The sequence below is a fragment of the Gallinula chloropus genome (genome assembly GCF_964237585.1).
Source record: "Gallinula chloropus genome assembly, chromosome: 1".
In the NCBI taxonomy this organism is placed as follows: Eukaryota; Metazoa; Chordata; class Aves; order Gruiformes; family Rallidae; genus Gallinula; species Gallinula chloropus.
In genome coordinates this window covers 32,339,183-32,357,717 of record NC_140085.1, presented here as the reverse complement: position 1 = coordinate 32,357,717, position 18,535 = coordinate 32,339,183, and the positions used below count along the sequence as shown (strand labels likewise).

The 18,535-nt window shown below is 38.0% G+C and overlaps 1 protein-coding gene across 1 annotated transcript in view; it reads right to left on the bottom strand.

The window, feature by feature from the left end:
* The window catches only part of TAFA2 (TAFA chemokine like family member 2), a gene marked incomplete at its 3' end in the record, with an annotated part of 94,075 nt that overhangs the window by 26,913 nt on the left and 48,627 nt on the right, over positions 1-18,535 (bottom strand). The window contains exons 3-4 of the mRNA XM_084279467.1: positions 6,050-6,202; positions 4,909-5,033 (exon numbers count right to left, since the gene is read on the bottom strand). Of these exons, the coding sequence (XP_084135593.1) occupies positions 4,909-5,033; positions 6,050-6,202 (278 nt within the window). The remainder of the gene's footprint in view (positions 1-4,908; positions 5,034-6,049; positions 6,203-18,535) is intronic.

Sequence of the window (18,535 nt, the reverse complement as noted above, 5' to 3'; positions counted from 1 at the left end):
TGACTGGACATGTTGCTCATCATAATATGATTCACTGATTTAGCTCATAGCTGTGTGTTTTCAGAACACGAACATGTTTGAAATTTCTTATATTACATTGTATTTAAGCGTGGTCAAAGCCTAAAGCTTTCCAAACTGACAAAAAATGAAGGGGCTTTTTTGATCATCTTCCTACTGAAGACCACATAAAGGAGAATAAATTCTCCATCCACCATCCTTCTATTTAACATTAAGTATCTAAATGTTAAGCACTAAGCTAGTCATCATAGCTTTCCTTCAGAGTTATTAGAGAGTCATAAACACCTCCAGAAGATAATTCATCTGACTTACCTTAGGACAAAATGAATTGTCATCTGGAATTGAACAATTCTCCCCAATACTAAAAAGACACCCTAGAGCTTAGGCTCATCATCTCACTCTAGAGAGTCCTAACCCAAGCAAAATCAAGCAAATTCCAGTCCACATATTTTAAGCAGAACTTACTACTTAATGTTGAACTGTGCCTCATCCCACAAGCAGTTCTACCAAATCAAATTAAAAGCTTATGGACAAGGTAGTATTTCCTCACTGTGCAATGGTTTAAAGCTGCACCATGGGAGGTTTAGAGTGAACATTAGGAAGCGATACTTTACCAGAGGGTGGTAATCTTTACCATCGGTGGTAAATGCCCCAGGGCTGTCAGCATTTAAAAGACATTTGGACAATGCCCTTAAAAATGTGCTTTAACTTGGTCAGCCATGAATTGGTCAGGCAGTTGGACTAGATTATCATTATAGGTCCTTTCCAACTGAAATTTATTCTAATTCTATTCTATTCTATTCTATTCTATTCTATTCTATTCTATTCTATTCTATCCTATTCTATTCTACTCTGTTTCACTCCATTGTAATTGCACATTAAAAACATCAATGCTAATTTCTCTACATCTTAGTAAAATTTAGCCCAGGGACACTTCCCCAACCCCAGGTGCAAGCACACACTACTCCTCTCATGTCACAGCTCCAGGGCCACAAGATGAGACCCAAGATGCACCACTTTATCTGTTCTCCTTTGTTCTAGTTTCTCCAGGAAAGACATGCGGGTTTATGGGATGCCCAGGAGCTACAAAATAATCCAAGCTAGTCCCAGGGTTGATGACTGGGGAACCAGGATCCCAGGAAGCATTGCAGCATGCACTTTCATAGAGGCTACAGGAAGCTTTGCTGCTTTTATTTAAAGTCAGCCCCTATTTTAAACACAACTGGCAAGGTACTGTTCTTAAAAATGCAAGTAAAGCCTGGCATCTGGATCTGCCCTTGAAAAACCCCTATCCAGAACCTCTGGTGTGAAATACACTCCATAACTGAGAGAAATATGAAATCTGACTGAAAAATGTTTTCCAGTCTTTTGATGTTTTCCAGTTCTTTTGTTTAATACAAACTCATAGCATTTTTTAATGTCCTTGTCAATTTTATACATAATACTGCTATATTTTGTGGTTTTCAAGTGATGTGAAAATTCCTGTTTTAAACAGACATTTTCCTTATTTTGCAAAAAGGAAAAGAAACAATCAAGTCAGCTTTATGAATGAAAACAATTATAGGAAAAGGCTGTGAGAAGAAAATTATTTCAAAGGTAAAAAAAAATTATTTGTATTTTCCCCTTATTTTAACACTTTTGTCATCATTTAAAGAGAGTAATGTGACAATTTATTTATCAAAACATTGAGTCTAACCATATATGAATAAATTCAATTGCTTCCTCTCACAAGTGTTTCTCAGTCAGGAGGAGAATGCCACAATGTATCTGTTAAATCTCAGCTATGCACATAATCATTTCATAATTCTCCTAACGTGTTCCTGAACATCCTCCTTTGTTGCAATATTATGCTCAGGAACATAAACACACATTTCATTATATGAAATAAAAAAAAAAATTGCTCTTTTAGCTAAATTGTCTTTGCCTTTTCTCCCATTCCCCCCCTACAGGCTACATACACCCAAAATAGTCAATTCTCAACCAGCACAAATTAACTCAGTACTTAGCATATTCATACACACTTTTCCCACAGTATTCATTCCTTTTCCATAGTTAACTCCTAGTGTCAGCCCTCTTCCACTAATATACAGACAAATTAGGAAAAACAGATTAATTTTTCCACAATACCTGTGTTTTGCATTCTGAAAGTAAATAATTTCCAACTGACTTTTCTTAGCATTTGAATTCTGAGCACCATATCACTCATGATATTTCTAATTCATTATTCATGTATTACCTTATTAGATCCCCATATCTGAAGAAAATGAAAACCTCAAGCAGACCACATTTCTAAAAATCAATTCATTTTCTCCCATTATTCACTTGGCCTTTTTGCTTAGCAACTGATACCATAAGCATTAAGAAGTTGGTATCATCATTTTTTACCGTAGTGTAATTAAATATGCTAACAGAGGCAGACAAGTAAAACACCTCCTCCCTCCACTGGTTTTATCTCTAATATAATGCTTAGCTATTAACAGCTCGAGCTGTGGAAACTCAGGTGCTGCTTTTGAACTTGGTATCCTGTAAAAGAGAAGATAGTACTCCAGCAGTTGATTGGGTTACTTCTTCTGCACCTGAAGGAGGCAAACTTACAGAAAAAGTTTGGAGGTGGATACAGACTGTCTTAGGCATTGCATCAAAGCCTTCACAAGGATTTTCTGCTATACACTTTAATCACCCAAGCTGTTCAGTTCCCTTTGTGTCTTTATGTTTTTACATTATACATGATAATCGCACACATGTTATTTCATTTGACAATCAGAAACTTACTATTCATGACTTCTTAATACTGTTATTACTTACTCTGTAAGGTTCTTTTCATTTTTCTCAACAAAAAAAAGGGGGAATTTGAAAACACAGAGCACTTCAGAGTTGTTGTTTTTTTATTTATATATACTTTAGGGAGTAGAAAGAGGAGCTGCAAAAATATTGTAGTCATTACATACTAGGGAAAAGAACTTGCTATTTGATAATGAGCTACTCTTTTAAAACAAAGAATCATATTTACAATAGCAGCATATATTTTTCTCAGCATCTGAATGACGTCTGTTAAAATCTCAGCCTTCTGTGTCAGGAAGGCCACCTGACATCTGGTTATGACAACTGAGATCAAGTCTCTGTCAGAAATTTGAATTCAAGTTTGCTATTGTTTCAAAATAGCTTTGTAGCCATGTGGGAAACGAGGGAAGAAGGTGGAAATCATAGAGTATCTGGACAAACTAGAACACAGAAAAAATACTGCAGAATTTAAGGAGATTAGTATTTTCCTTTTAGTGGTAGTAGGTCTGCGAGCAGGTTATGATAGCTATTGTATTGAACTAGTGTGTGTGAGATGGCAAATATAGATAAGGACTGGCTTTTTCAGTTTCACTTCTGAAGAGGTATGAAATGAGTCCCAAGGATTGCGATAATCCATAGAGGACAAGAAAAGTCCAACTCCCACAAAGAACCAGACTTATGAGTCTTCAACAGGCAGAAGCCCTTGAGGACAAAAGCCTTAGGCTTTTGTAGACTCCTAACAATGGACAGACGTTCATAACCTTGACCAACATAGAAAAACCTATCTTTTGACAAAATGTTAAGAACAAATCTCCTCAATCCAACTCTAATTGATAAATCACCCTTTCGTGACCTCTGTTTTCCTACACAAATATAATAGAGACCCACATTTTTACTTATTGCTTGTTAAATTCTCACATGAAATATTTAATGGCATGTGTTCTCTAACACTAATAGTGCACTGTACTTGTAGCCAGGACAAATTTCACAACACACACACACTCACACACACACACACACACACACGTCTTTCTATTTCTATTACTGTTATGAAATTCTATCAAGTGCCTTTTGATTACAATTTGCACACACAAACTTCACATGCAGATCATCAGATTTGCAATGGCATGTACAATATTCACTCTGTGCACACAACAGCTCACTACAACCAAGGTGTACCAGAAATTTAGTGCTCTACAAGGAAGATTTCAATCAAATGACATAGACACTGAGACACCTGCATAGAGTAAACACCACACTAGCAAATTATGGCCTGTCACTGCAAACAATTACTAAATACTTACAAGCAAAACCAGCCATCAGTATGTGTGGTGCAATGTAAAGGTGACTGTTTGCACTTACATGTGTGTGTTCATAGTGCAATTTAATCTATTTTACTTTGATGAAGAACTGGTGTTGATCCTACAGTGATACACCGCTGTAGTTTCAGGAAGTTTGAGTGCTTAATGCTTATCTGAATAAATTGTTATTCTTCTGTTAGCCACTGAAAAGCTGGTTTGCTTTGTTTTCAGGTATTGTATATGATGGATCTTAGGTGTATTTCTGTTTATCTGAAGTGATACTATAAAAAGTGTCAAATGGATAAAAGGAATGCATTGAAACTCTATCAAAGTTTTGAGTTAAATCCCGGTCATAAAAGACAGAAAGAACCAGAAGATGATGCTGCCATGACACAGCAAATGCTCACCATACTCACCAGTTTCTCTGTAGAAACATGGTAATTCCATGTTATTGATAAAAAGGCATTTCTTTGCTATCCTGTGAATGAAGAGGTTAGTAGGTTGTGTAGTTGGTTTGAGAGACAAATACACACCAGATTATAATATATTTGATCATTACTGGTAGCTGAAAAGAGGGTCAATGCTACTGTTACCACTGCTTACCTGTGAAGTACTGACACACTGCTTACCATGTTCGAGCAAAGTGTGCTGAGAAAAGTGTGCAGGACCAGGAATACCAATGCTAGTATGAGTCTCTTCCCACACTTCTTTCATCTTTTCAGTGGATGTCTTCTTCGTTTACACAATTTCTTGTGCACTTTTTTTATTTTTACCTGTTGGTAACATGTAATGCTGGTATCATACCTACCCTAGTTGTTTTCACTTTATTCCCAGAAGAACAGCTCCATCCCTTACGATCTGGAAGAACTTTACATTCTTCCCCTTCAAGACATGGTTGCATGTGGCACCACCATTTCTGCTCGACTATTGAAGCTACAAGAGAGGAACACAAACACATTTGCATGCTGTTGAAATGGACACTTTGATATGTCATTACATTGTGACATTTATTTTATTTTCCAGGAAAATGTTAGAACTCTAATGACTGACAGCTAGTCTGTGATATTCAGCCAGCTCAGAATCTTTGTAAAATCTAGGTCTCAATTTGTACAAGGTGCTGTGTTTCAAAGTCAATCTCTTTACCGTGTTGGTGTTTTTTTCCTAATTTACTGCAGTACAGGAATTAATTTCACAGCATTTCTTTTCAACCCTCACTTTTTCTTGCTCTACCAGATTTCAAAGCTTTAAGTAGAATATCTTCTTTTGAGTTAGTATATTTTGCCAGATCTACTATATAGTCTAGCATAGCCTGATTAAATTTATTCCCTAATGATGACATATTTACAGCTTATCTGACAGCCAACAACGTATCAGTAAAGAGATCATGTGAAGGGTGAATCCATCCTGCTCCTCTTTCAGAGAAAGATGTGAAAAATCAGCTAGCATTTTCCTATGTCCAATTTGTTAAGTAAAACATTAATACTGTGCTGTGAATAGAACAAATAGCATTGTTCTGGAAAGATAAAAAGCAACCAGAACTGTGTTCTGTTAATTTGCTTGTTTGTATGATAAAAATAAATATATAAATACAATGTAAGACTGCAACACATGAAAATTATATACTCACACAGATTTTGCATAAACACTTTTAATTAAGTGAATTTTGTACTACTCAGAGGACATTCTGTTAGTTAGATCAGATTTAGCTTCTCAAGAGGTCTCTTTCACTGTCATCTAATAATTTTGTTTAGCAGTTCCACAGAGTAATAGTAAATAATTCACTTTCCAATTTTCCTCTATTCACCTTAGACATGCCCTTCAAAACACAGAAATCTTCCTACTCTTATTTTAAATAGATAACTGTAATGGAGTAGCTCTCATTGACAATATTGCGCCAGCAAAACTCCCTAGGAACATGCAATGAAAGGAAGGAAGTAGAGTAGTCGCACCATCAACACAAGAAGGAGCTGCCCGGGTGGTACCTGCTACCTGCCCAGGGAAGCAGGAGCACTTCACTGTCTGTGATCTTTCTTCTATCTTGTTCTTATTGCAACATCTGTGGAGTGCCACCACTTCACAGGTCCCAGTTTTAACATGGTGAGCTGTGAAAATAAGATGAGCAATTTGATAGCATTGTGATGTAGCATCATACTATTTGTTGGGGGTTTTTTAAATTAGAAATGCACTAAACTTGGCTTTGTATGGCAACCTGCCATGCATGAAACTATAATTATGGTGGTACTGACATTAGAATGCAAAGTTGATTTCTTTTTTCAAACGTAGTTTAACTTTCTTAGACAGAAAACGCTGGCTAAAGAACAATTGGAGAAGGCTGCATATGGGACTGTTCCAGTGAAGCAGGAAGCAGAAATGTTATAAAACCAACCTAGAAACTAAATTAATTTCTGGACTCTCAAAAAGTGCTGTGAATCTCTACCAATTTTTTTTTTCCCTCCCAAGGAAGAAAACTTGAAATGGAAGTGTATCAATGCTAGAATACCCATACTTGCATGTTTCCAGAATCTATGTCTCCAGACTTTATACCCAGGGCAGACACAGGGTTTTTTAATATCCTAAAACCTTCCTACAGATGGACATTGCTCGAGCAAAAACCAGAAATAAAATCTACTGAGGAATCACGTTCAAAAGTTTTCTGCGTGGCACTGCAAATAAAATCTGGTACTATAGGGAATCAAAACTTTTCAAAAGCAGGGGACAAGGACAATTTTCATTATCCCTTTTCCAGTACATATCACCCCCACCCATGCTGTTCCAACAGATCACCAGAATTATGCTGCTGGATTCCTATGAGAGGAACCATTTCTGAGGATAGTTCATTTCAATCAGATGGAAGAGAGAAAGTAATCTGAATTTTTAGTGCCTATCAAACTACAACCATTTACAGGGGGGAATATGAATTACACAAAGCAGTATGTCTTTTAATGATATACCTCTAAGGCCCACTGTATCTTCTGCTGTTTAAATTTTTGTATGCTCTATGCAAAGCCTATATATGAAATGCTTCAGCTACCTTTTTTATCCCCGGTGGCAAACAATAAATAAGAGCTTCTGCAAGAAGTCGTCCCCACTAACAGGCTTTCAGCAGCCCAACATTGATCCCTGGATCCACGCAGTAGTTATTGTACACTACTAGTTCCCAAAAGGGATGAGGAAGGAAAACAAACTTGATACAGGCTTTAGATCCCAAGAATGTGCCTAGAGGCAAAAGTCAACAGCAGGAATCAGGCATCAACAAAAATAAACAGTTCTTTCAGGCAATTATGTATTTTTTGAGTAGAACAAAGTCCAATGGACAGTCTGTGATCTTCATCATCACTCACTGCATCATACTATGTCACGTTAGATCATACTCTTATCACATCCTGCTGTGCTACAGTTGAAATGATGTAACACAAAGTGAGCGATTAACCTGTGATCCATCATATTTGTGATATTCTGAAATGTTACATATAAACCAGAAAACTAGGAGGAAAAAACACCCACTATTTTTCTGCATAAAAATGCTTTTCTTTGTTTCCTATTTGTCATTTTTCATTCAATAGAGGATAAGGAAAGCAATTCATGCTATCTGCCTGAACTCTGCAGATACATTGTTGATGAGCAAATATTTTTACAGCTCCTAGCACAGCCTGCTGTAAAAATTACTTTTAATTACTTTCCAAACAATTTCACCTGTATATATGCCAATAAAACAATTTCAATGAATACATTCATTTTTCTCAATAAAACTGATATAAGGAGGGTTTATTTGTCCATATGGTAAAAAAAAATATTCTAGGATATATTTAAAATGTATAACATCATACAGTAGAACAAACACATGTTGCTTTTGAAGTTCATATTAATTATACATCTGACAGCCACAGATACTAACACAAATTCACTAAGTTGTATTTTATGAAAGGTACACAAAAAATAGAATCTACAAAAGAAAGAAAGTTTAGGTTTAGGATGTGAACTTCACCCCACTTAATTTTTCACTATATTAGTTTTCAGTCCTTATTTGTATTCTGACTGTATCTCTGATCCTAAAATTTCATCTCCTTGCTCTCTTACTAAATAGACTGATACAGCTCTACCAGGACTACAGAAATGCTACAACATACCTGCTAAGAGAAAATAAAGTACTATGGGCACCAATAGCCATCTGGAATGGAAGGCAGTTCAAAGAGCTGTTGTGAAATTCTGCAAGGGAAATGTTCATACTGAAGAAAAACTTTTGAAAATTTGGATTTATAGTAATTAGGGGGAGAGAATCAGGCATTTTAAGACTTTTATGGGAAAAGAGTGCAATTAAATTAAATGGTCACTTAAATTCATGTACAATACAGAAAAGTATTTTTATCGGGTGAATAGAAATGTGAAAAATGGGAGAGAACAAAAAATATCACATACTATTCATAGCAGTTTGGGACTCTTTAGTAAAGCTGCCTTGAAATTTTTGAGGTATAAAAACAAAACTGCCTAGAAAAATATACGGTGATATTTCAAACATTGAAAATCTAGGCCAACCATCCTCTAGTTTCTATTTACGATATAGAGTATGCAACAAATATTCCTTGAGAGGAAATGTAGGGATTTCAGCTCCTTATGCTATCAAATAATTAAGTTCCAATGCAGTAAGTACAGTATCTGTCACATTCATGTGAAATGAAAGCCTCTGTACACTAGATAAAGGATTTCCTAATACCACCTAATACAAATTAACCTCATTAAGCCACTGAACCATTCCACAAAAGGAGGATAGCACTTTAGGAGATTCACTTCACATTTGGTTTTGTTTCTTTTTCTCCTAGTACAGGCTTCAAAGTATGCTGCTAGCTTTGCAGAAAATGTTTGAGGAACTGAATGCCATTTCTGGAATCCTACAGAAATTCATTATTCAAAAACCACTGCAAACACCTAGCCCTGTGTTCCCTAGTAATGCAAGTAATCCTTCCTGAAATCAGCGTGAAGAAGGACTGAAGAAAGAGACTCCAAAATTTCTATGTGTACAGACTGTGAAGTTTTCCTGATAATTATGCATAACATAGCGTATGTATATATTATGCTCTAGAAGATGCAGCACTGTATTATGAAAGTATTACTTGGAAAACAGACAAAACCATATCTCACCCATTAACAGTATATCCTGTAATTAACCTGCCACTTTTACATCGTTTTTCAGGTAGTGAAATCATCAATATCTATCTCATAAAACAGTATGATATTGGTAAAACATAAATTTAAGTGTTCCAAATCCTGGTCCTCAAAAAATAAAGCTGACTGTCCTCATTTTACATAAGATCAAATGCGCTTTAAAAGTACATTTAGCCATGTGCAGCAAAAAAATTTATATATATGTATATATAAAACTTCTACTCATTCTTGTTCCTTCATGGCAACTTTAAATTTCTTTCCTTCAGGTGAATGACATTTCAGTCATACTTGCACAGTGCATCTGGCACTGAGTTACATCCCTTACTCTGTTATTTCTGTGGGAAGTTTGTTCCAGGTAAGAAGGCAAGTTGCTGTTCAAGCTATTATTTTGCAACTCACAAATATAAATGTAAAGTATTTAGTATAGATACAGTGTCATACACAAAGCTCACATTAAATCCAGGAAAGCCTTCTGAATTCCACTATTCCCTATGATCACTGTTTCCTAACCTCACCACTTAAACACACATGTTCAATTCTGACACCCATCTGCTTGGCCATTTGAATCTTTTCTTTCCCAGAAGATGCACAGGTCATGCATTAGCACATCCACTGACCATTAAAAAAGAGGAAAAAATCATGTTGCCATGGACTACATGCAATAAAGTCACAGGCAGTTTCTGTCCTCTGGTTCCGCATCCTTCCAGTAGCCACAGTACTAACAGTGGAAAAAAACAGCAAAAAGGCTCTATTATATGGTCTCTGTAAGGGCACTGGCACAACTGGGTGATATGGCTAAAGCCATCTAACAACTAACAGCTACTGGAAGAAAAAGAAGGTCTCTTGTCCCCTTTCCCACACTTTTTCTTCCCTTGCTCTCATGAATGCTGTCATTTGATGGTGACAACAGTAAGCCAAGGATTTAGACTGGCAGAAAAATATTCCCTTTTTTTTGGAGGGTTAGTTGTCTACTAGTTTAGTTCCTACACCTGGGTGCAGACACTAGAGAGAAGTAGTTTCAGCCACAGGGAAGCAGGATATCCATGGATATGTGATTACCTCCTCCTGCAGAAACCAGTTCCTATATCAGCTTACAAACACTGCAGCTCTGCACTCTTACATGGAATAAATGTGTCTTATTTTATTCCATTCCAGGTAATTCCTCCGAGGTCAGAGAGACTACGTAAAGCGTGCAAAGCTCTGTTTGCTTGTGCCTGTGAGGTTTGTAAAGCTCTTCACAAAAACAAAGCTCTAGTTGAAACAAGAAGCAACAGATCAGCCATAAGGAAAACTGGAAATTACTCTTAGCCATGAGTTTCAACCCATATTACATCTAATATTGTACATACAGCTTTTGTCATCTTGTCTATAATCAGGAAGATATCCCATATGAAACACTATAGGGGCCTAGTCTTTCAAAGTAGGCACATAAATGGTCTTTATTCATGTAACCCATATCCACTTGAGTAACTGCATTAAGGACTATAATGGAACTACTTTTTTTAATAATCATCTTCAAGGAAAAACAAACAATATTTAAGCAGATTATCAAACCACTTAATCTGTTTCTCTGAGTGATTCTATACCACACTATTCAAACATGGATGGAGAGGGTGTGAGGGTGGTACTGATATCAGAAAAATAAATCATAAAATTACTGGTTATAATGTACCATTTTTCAGATTAGACTCTAAATCACTGTCCTACTCTTAACTGACCAAGAAAAAAGTGGGTTTTCTTGTTCACATAGTCTATTTGCTTTGTTCATACGGATTGACATGGAAAACAAATGTAGGTTATCTTTCTGCTACACTTCAGCAATTTCAATATGTCATATCAGTCTCAGTGTGTCACTGTAGATCAGAAGGATACAAATAAACTTGCAAAATCTCTCACACACAAAAACACACACATACACAGCATTGTTGCTTGTTTTCAAGAGTTTAGTAACTGTTAGTAGCTACCACATCTAAGCATATTTCCTGTTATGTCCACCTAACAGCTGATAGGGAAAAATCTGAATTTGTTTTATTCATACTCTATTGCTACTGTTGTGTCATCTAAAAAAATGCAATGTGAAGCTTTGTTAGAGGTGAAATCTTCTTTTACCAGTCATCAGTTGAAATTAGGAAAAAAAACCAACACAAAACAGACAAGCTTTTGGGAACACAAGCTTCAATTTGCTTGTGTGAACATGAAATAAAGTGCACCTTCATTTCAGCTAAGGCCAGTGGGAGAAGTGGCAGCACAGACATCAGAAAAAGCAGAGGCATCTCCCATTCCAGTCATAATCTCATTGCCTCTGACGCACAGCAAACCACTGACTCCCAAAGAAGCACTGGTAGATATACGTTGACCTTACTGAACATGACCTTTAAAGATCAGATTCAAAATCCTTTGAAATTAATGGGTTTGGTTTGATCAGTGGGTTTGGATCAGAATTTCAATGACAGAGATAAAATTTTGTATTGTCAATAAAGGTGACATCTGGATTTGCAACAGAGGTATTTATTCTGGTGATTGCCTATGTAGCACCTATGCAGTAGCTGATAAAACAATGTCTATTTTTCAGATAGGTGACTGAAAAATATGATGACTAAGATATTAAATCATATTTTGAACCATCATTAGAGTTCTCATGTGTTTTTCACACACATGAGTTCATTTACTAAAAATACAGTATCCAAGCAGTGTAGCTATTTTTGAAATGTAGTCAGATTTGGTTACACATTAAACCTAAAGGTAAGCACCCTCAGAAGGGAGCAAAAGAAATTGTTTCCACATTTATTTGAATTTTATTTTTAAAGTAGTTTTTTTAGTGATAATGCAAACTTAAGGGATTTTTGGAATTCTAAAAATTCTTAACCAAAATAAAATATTTCAGTGGAAAACCCCCTTTTATTTCCTTTTTTTCTTTTTTTTTTCCTGTTTGGCCTGTGAACTGAAGAATAAATTACAGACACAGCAGTAATTCCTGTGTCCTCAGTGGTGACAATAAGTCCTGGTACAGTTGTGGTAACTCTCAGGTAAGGCACGCATGCTGCTTTATTTTCCAGATGACACATAGGGTTGCACTATAGAATCAGCAGGAAAAAATGGTAATTTTGTGCAGTCTTATTTGATACTATCATTACATTTCACATGGCTACTTAAAAACTTATTTAGCTCTCTATTCCACTGATGGCACACACATTAAAAACATTCATGTAATTCAAAAGCACCATAGAACTAAAAACAAATACCAAATTTTACATTCATTTCTGTGGGAGAATCTACTGTCTAAGTCCCTTTTCCAAATACCTAGAATTGAGGATGTGCCAAATAGCCCTCACCTTGTCACAGTCACACAAAGTCCTTGGGACATCAAAGGAGCCCCAGGGTAGTAGTGAGCACCAATGCAGCACCCTGACCTGCTGCAACATCCAGTCCTTGCATCTTGTAGGAAACCCACCAAGATGAGTCAACAGAAACCACCTCCACAAAAGGCCTTGCAGGCTAAAGGGGGTTACTGCCTACAGAGGTATAGGACCTGATAGGAGATGAAGAGGGAAGAGAATTTTAGGACTGTGTAGAATTTGCCATTAGACATTTTGTGGAAATGCATGCGACTTATCATGGGATGTTTAGTGGAAGGACCAGGAGCAGGGAATGGGAGAGGGTCAAGGTGGACTGTGGAGGAGCAAGCTTGAGTGAATAAAGAGGACAGGAGAAGAGGGACCAGTGAAATATAAACAGCAATTGATCACTACACTTGCCTGGCTAAGCCTTCTGCTTAAACACTGCAAGCTAACCTATATCCTCATTATATCCCATTTCTATCTTTTTTGTGGGTATCTTAACTTAATGGATATATGTGAATGCTAGAGAAATTTAAACCACACTAGTGGTGATAGATTAAGATATCTGATTACTGCAGCTAGCATGGGATCACAAACCTCGTGGTCTTGTGAATCCAAGTGGAAGCAATATGAGGGCACCTTGCACCACCTACCAGTCAGGCTGAGTGCCTAAGACTAGCTACTGGAGTGATCCATTTTGTACTTTTGTATATAAATTAAACCCCTCCAATAGCAGACTTGAATCCTGATCAGCCAGGGAAGAGGATGGAGCTGTCCATTGTATGACTGCTGTGTGCATTACTGTGTGTGCCAGGAAAAGTATCTTGGTTTCTTTGCATTGATTAGTGTGGCTGGCTGTGTGTGTACTGTGTACACGTGAGTTTATGTGCTTAAGTGTTCACTAAGTACTGTATTCACCAACCTCTGACAGATGTGAGCATCAGAAACATTCTGGAAAGAAAATTAAGCATGATGGACAGGGACAGCATTTGGCAAAATCACATTTAACCCTCAACCTTTGCTTCTGAGAACTGTACACAGTCGAGATAATTCTCTCATATTAGGCAGGTTAGCTGCGAAATCAGCAGATCAATAGCTGTAGGGAGGCACATGCCAAAAAACCACAGTGAGTCAAGCAGGAGAGTTCCCTGTTTGATGAGAGCAGTCCATTCCATGCCAGAGGCCATGCAGACCTCTTCTTTGCTTGATTTAGGTAGTGCTATAATGTGGACAATTCCTTCCCATGTAAATATTGCTTAAACCCCTACAAACACCCTTATTGACAGGGCTTTGAGGTCTTGTTTACTGCATTCACATTTCCATGCCTTGCACCTCAGCAATAGCTATTAAAAGTCACTTGGTCACCTTGGGCACTTAAAGGTCCCAGATAGAGCACGCACTGTTCTATTTAACACCAGTGGAGAATCAGTTTAGCTTAAAAGCCCAGCATGGCTTTTAATTTCTCTTTTGCTCTGATGTGTCTTGCAACCTGGGACAAGATCTCAGGTGAATTGTTAAAAACCAGCGCTGATTGCTTGGATTGATTATTTTTGCAAGGTCACTTGTAGGCAATACATACACAAAAGATGCTGCTAACTGCAGCCCCTCCCAGGCTTCTTGGATCCAATGTGGTGTTTTTCTCTCCTGAGAGAATCATTTTAAAGCAACAAGAGTAATTCTCGATAAGAGTTTATTGTGCAGATGTTAGTCCAGCTCCTCTCATTGGGCTGCCTCTACTGTGCAATTAACCTGGTTAGTCCACTTGGGTGAAGGATGGTATGACAACACCATGCAGACAGCATCTCTGGTAGTCTTAAAAACCGAGCTAATGAATGGTTTGCCACAGTCACATTGCCAAGCAGACTTTTCTGCACAGTGCCAAAGAAAAATCTCATCCATCAGCTTGTCTGCCAGTCACCAGTTATAGCCATCTGTGTGGAAAGACTTTTTCCCTTTTGGAAAAAAATTAAGGAAAACTACGATGTAAGCACATCCCCTGGGAAGAGCCCACTAATGACCCTGTGAGATCAAGCCTCAGATATTCCATAGCAAAACCTTTACACTGAAGTGGATCGAAGCATTGAGTTATCTCCACTAAGAGAGAAAACAACTTAGTGGAATATCACAGCAAGCTGGCATGGTCCCAGCTGGTCACACAATCTTTACAAACATAAAACCACAGATGGAGTATTTCATGTAGGATCTATTGGACCTGGAGAGCTTGCAGCCATCTGACTTTATCCTCCTGGCCTTACTGAGGCTAATTTTATTCAATCAGTCCTTTGGCAGGAGTAAGCCAGTCTTACTCAAACAAGCTTATCTCGTCTCTCACAAAAGTCAGAGCCTTTTTATGGCAATGGCTACAAATGATGCCTTCACACCAAACTTTCAGCCAATGACCCAAACCACAGCTAATTTTCAGGTAGCCTGCAGAATAATGTCCTCTTCTTCATATGACCCTCTCTCAACGTAGAGTGTCGCCCTCCCTGGGTCCTGCTTTCAATTTTGAAATCAGATAATCACTTGGCTCACGAAACCACAGAGGGTTCGGAGACAAGATCACAAGCAGCGATCATTTGGGATCTTGCAGCTCGTTGTACGTTCACCTGCTGGAAGGAGCAGAAGAAGACGCTTCCGCACATTCGCCCAGACATCACGACAACCTCAGCTCCCCAGCTGCAGCCAGCCCGCCAGGTCTTTCACCGCCTACCAACCACTGGAGCTGCCGGGCTGGAACCGCTGTACCACAGCCACCCTGTTCACTGCTCGGCGGAGCAGACAGAGGAGGAGGCTGACAGCAGCGAAGGCTGCCTGTTTCCCTACGGGCTAGAAACGGAGCCGCTTTGCTTTCTGCAGGCAAGACGCTTTCCGGCGTTTCTTCTCTAGCAGCTGACACCATCCACAAGACGAGCCTGTGCAGAGCTGGCAGAGAAACACCCAGGGCGAGGCGCAGTTTATAAATACTACAAGAAGTCAGAAGCCCCAGTATCTCTGAGGTTGTTATCAAACATGTTAAGCAAACGATTATATTAAAGTGTGCAGATATTTTGTAAATTAACAGGCTGAGGTTTGAGATTACTAATTATATGATTTCACAGAGAAGAAAAAAAAACCCAAAAAACCCAATCCAGCTCTCAGGCACTCAAAAGAACATTTGGCACAAAGACTTTTTATTCTCTCCTACTCTCTCTGTGGGCCTCCTGCCAAATATCTCGACTCAGCAAGAAGCAGTAGCACATGTCTCAGAGCAGCCTTCAGCATCTGACAGAATACAAAAAACCCCACGTTTTTTCCTTAGTCTCAAGGCTTCAGAAGCCTGTAGTTTACACAGTTTATGGGGAATATGCTTCCCCTGTTTCCTTAGATGACTCTCATTATTAATTTTCTTTTCTTTCCAGCTGACCCAGATGGTCTCAGGGCACGTTGTATGAGGTGACAAATTAACATGTTCTCAGGGATGCCTCAGGAAAAAAAAAAAAAGGTTTTTTAACTACCCCCATGTATTTGAATGACCCTCTGGCACACAACCCTCACCTGAAGTAACATCTTAAGAAAAGTGCTGTGTATGGGAGTCTCTATGAAATAGGATTAGGGTAACAAGGTAGAGAGATAAATTCAATAGTTCTTTTTTAACAGCTTTTTAAGAGGCTTCTCATGCTTGTTAGAAAGTAGCTCAAGCTATGAGTTGGACTTCAGGTGCCTCTGTGGAGACAGCACCTTGAAGCTCAGAGAAGGACAAACAGGTTTCATCAAAGAAGGAAGCAGATTTCCATCTCAGCACATATCTAGTTGCTTATGTGTGATCTTGCTTTTACAATGAAGGTATTTATCTATTTATTAAGGTGCAGAGACTCATTTAGGTAATAGATCTTGGTAACAAAAAGGTGAGATTCTTCAAGGTTAGAAAAGCAACAGTCCCCCAAATCTGTTTGGAAAGTCTTTAATAAGTTCTACCAAAACAGAAGAGTAAAGAGAAAGCAATCAATGGCTTTCAAAGTAAGCAAGACAAAACTTTTTTTTCTAAGTATGAATATGAACATCACTTGTTTAATATCTGTACTGTATAATTATTAAGCTTATCAAACCTGCAATACACATTACGACAGAAGCACTCTGGGGCTGTCAGTGATGACCTGATAGAAACAACTCAGTGACGTCAAGGTTATTGTTCGAAAATTCTGCCAATTTCAAGATTCCCATTGTGAATAATTTTCCTGAGTCACTCTATATCCCTGTTCTTTACAGACTGGCAGGTATGTTCACCTGTGTACCCATTCTATCCCTAATATCTATAATGAATATTTAAATTAAAGTATTTCACATTTTAAAGCTGTGAAAGATTCTTACACGCTTGCTCACTTGGTTGATTAGCTGGTTGGTTGGCTAGTTGTTTTTTAACAGAGTTTTAGTTGGTGTGACAGGTTTTTTTCTTCTCATGGTTTTTTTCCTTTGATTTGCTTTTCTTTATCTATTTTCATGACTGCTTAGAATGGTATCTGTGTACGAATTTAAAGTTTCTTTAATTCTGCAATGTTTTTTTGAATACATCACATTCGACCTTGAAGCTCTGTAATGCATTTTTAGTTAACTTGTCAATAAAATCAAATTATAGAATATATCTTAAAATATTCCTCACGCAAATTGCAAGCACATATAGACAATACATGCCTTTCTGAAAGCTACATAACTTTCATGTTTTTCCTTTTCCACTCCTGCCTTCTAGGACTTCCCCAGAGTACTTCAGCCTCTCCCACATGTGTTAATAGAGACTCCATAGCATGTCCCAGCACACAGTTCACCATCTAAAAGAAAGATTTCAATTTTAAGTTTCAGCCTGCTTCTGTAGAGCCCCGGGCAAGCTCTTTGAAGTGCAGAGTCAGGGGAGGAACTTAACTCAGGCCTTTAGAAAAAAAACTGCTAACAAGGCACATGTCTAGTCCTGTGAAAACCCCTCCTTTAGAGTGATCTCCCCTGTTACAACCTTCGCACTACATTATTAATTCCATATAAATAGAAAGTCTCTAAGCCATAGGCATGATGAATCAATAAGTTTCTAGACAGAGTCTATGAATTGAAACCGGATGGTCTGGGAAGAGGCTGGATATTCTTCAAGAGAGGGGAAAAGAAAGCACTTTTCAACAAGCAAAATAAGAGGAGAAACTGCCAGGAGAACCATCCAGAGCTGTGCAATCAAGAATATTTTTGCTCAAGGATTCCCAGAAGATAATACTTTCAGATATTTTTCTTGCTGAAAAGCTATCTTTTAAGATGCCCCTAGCAGACTCCTTAGCACTTGGTTCAGAAGGAGCTCCGGTTAATAGAAGCTGTTGATAGGAAACATATATACCACTCTTACTGCTATCCAAAGTGAGAAGCTGCAAAAATATCCCAGTTCCTAGAATGCCAGAAGCCTGTTTTGTAAAAACTCTCAGGTAACGAAAGCATCTGAAGTAATTCACACCTTCAAGAGAAACTTATTAAAAGAACAAACTATTGGGGAAATAATCATAATTATTCAGGGACTTTTTCATAGAATGCGGTCATGGCTTCATGCTTGGCATATTACCCTGTATGTGGAAGACAGAGCTATGGAAGCTCTTACAGTGTATCCAGAGATACAGGAGGCCATGCCAGCCCAGCTCATCATCCCTTTTTGTTACTGTCCATCCATGAAATAAGCCAGGCACCTTGAATATCTAAGACCACTGCTGAGATGCAAGTGAAGGGTGCAGCAGGGCGTACTGGGTAGCTCTTGGGCATGAGCTTTCTAGGACCATAAAACACACACACCTGGAGCAGGATATAGGTAAACTATTAGTAAACTAATTTTACATTACTACAGACTGGTCAAGGCTCCTGTACTGAACATAAGACTCACAGACCAGTCAAGCAACCACGCCTCCTATAATGGAGAAGAAGGAATGCTCCAGTGCTGTG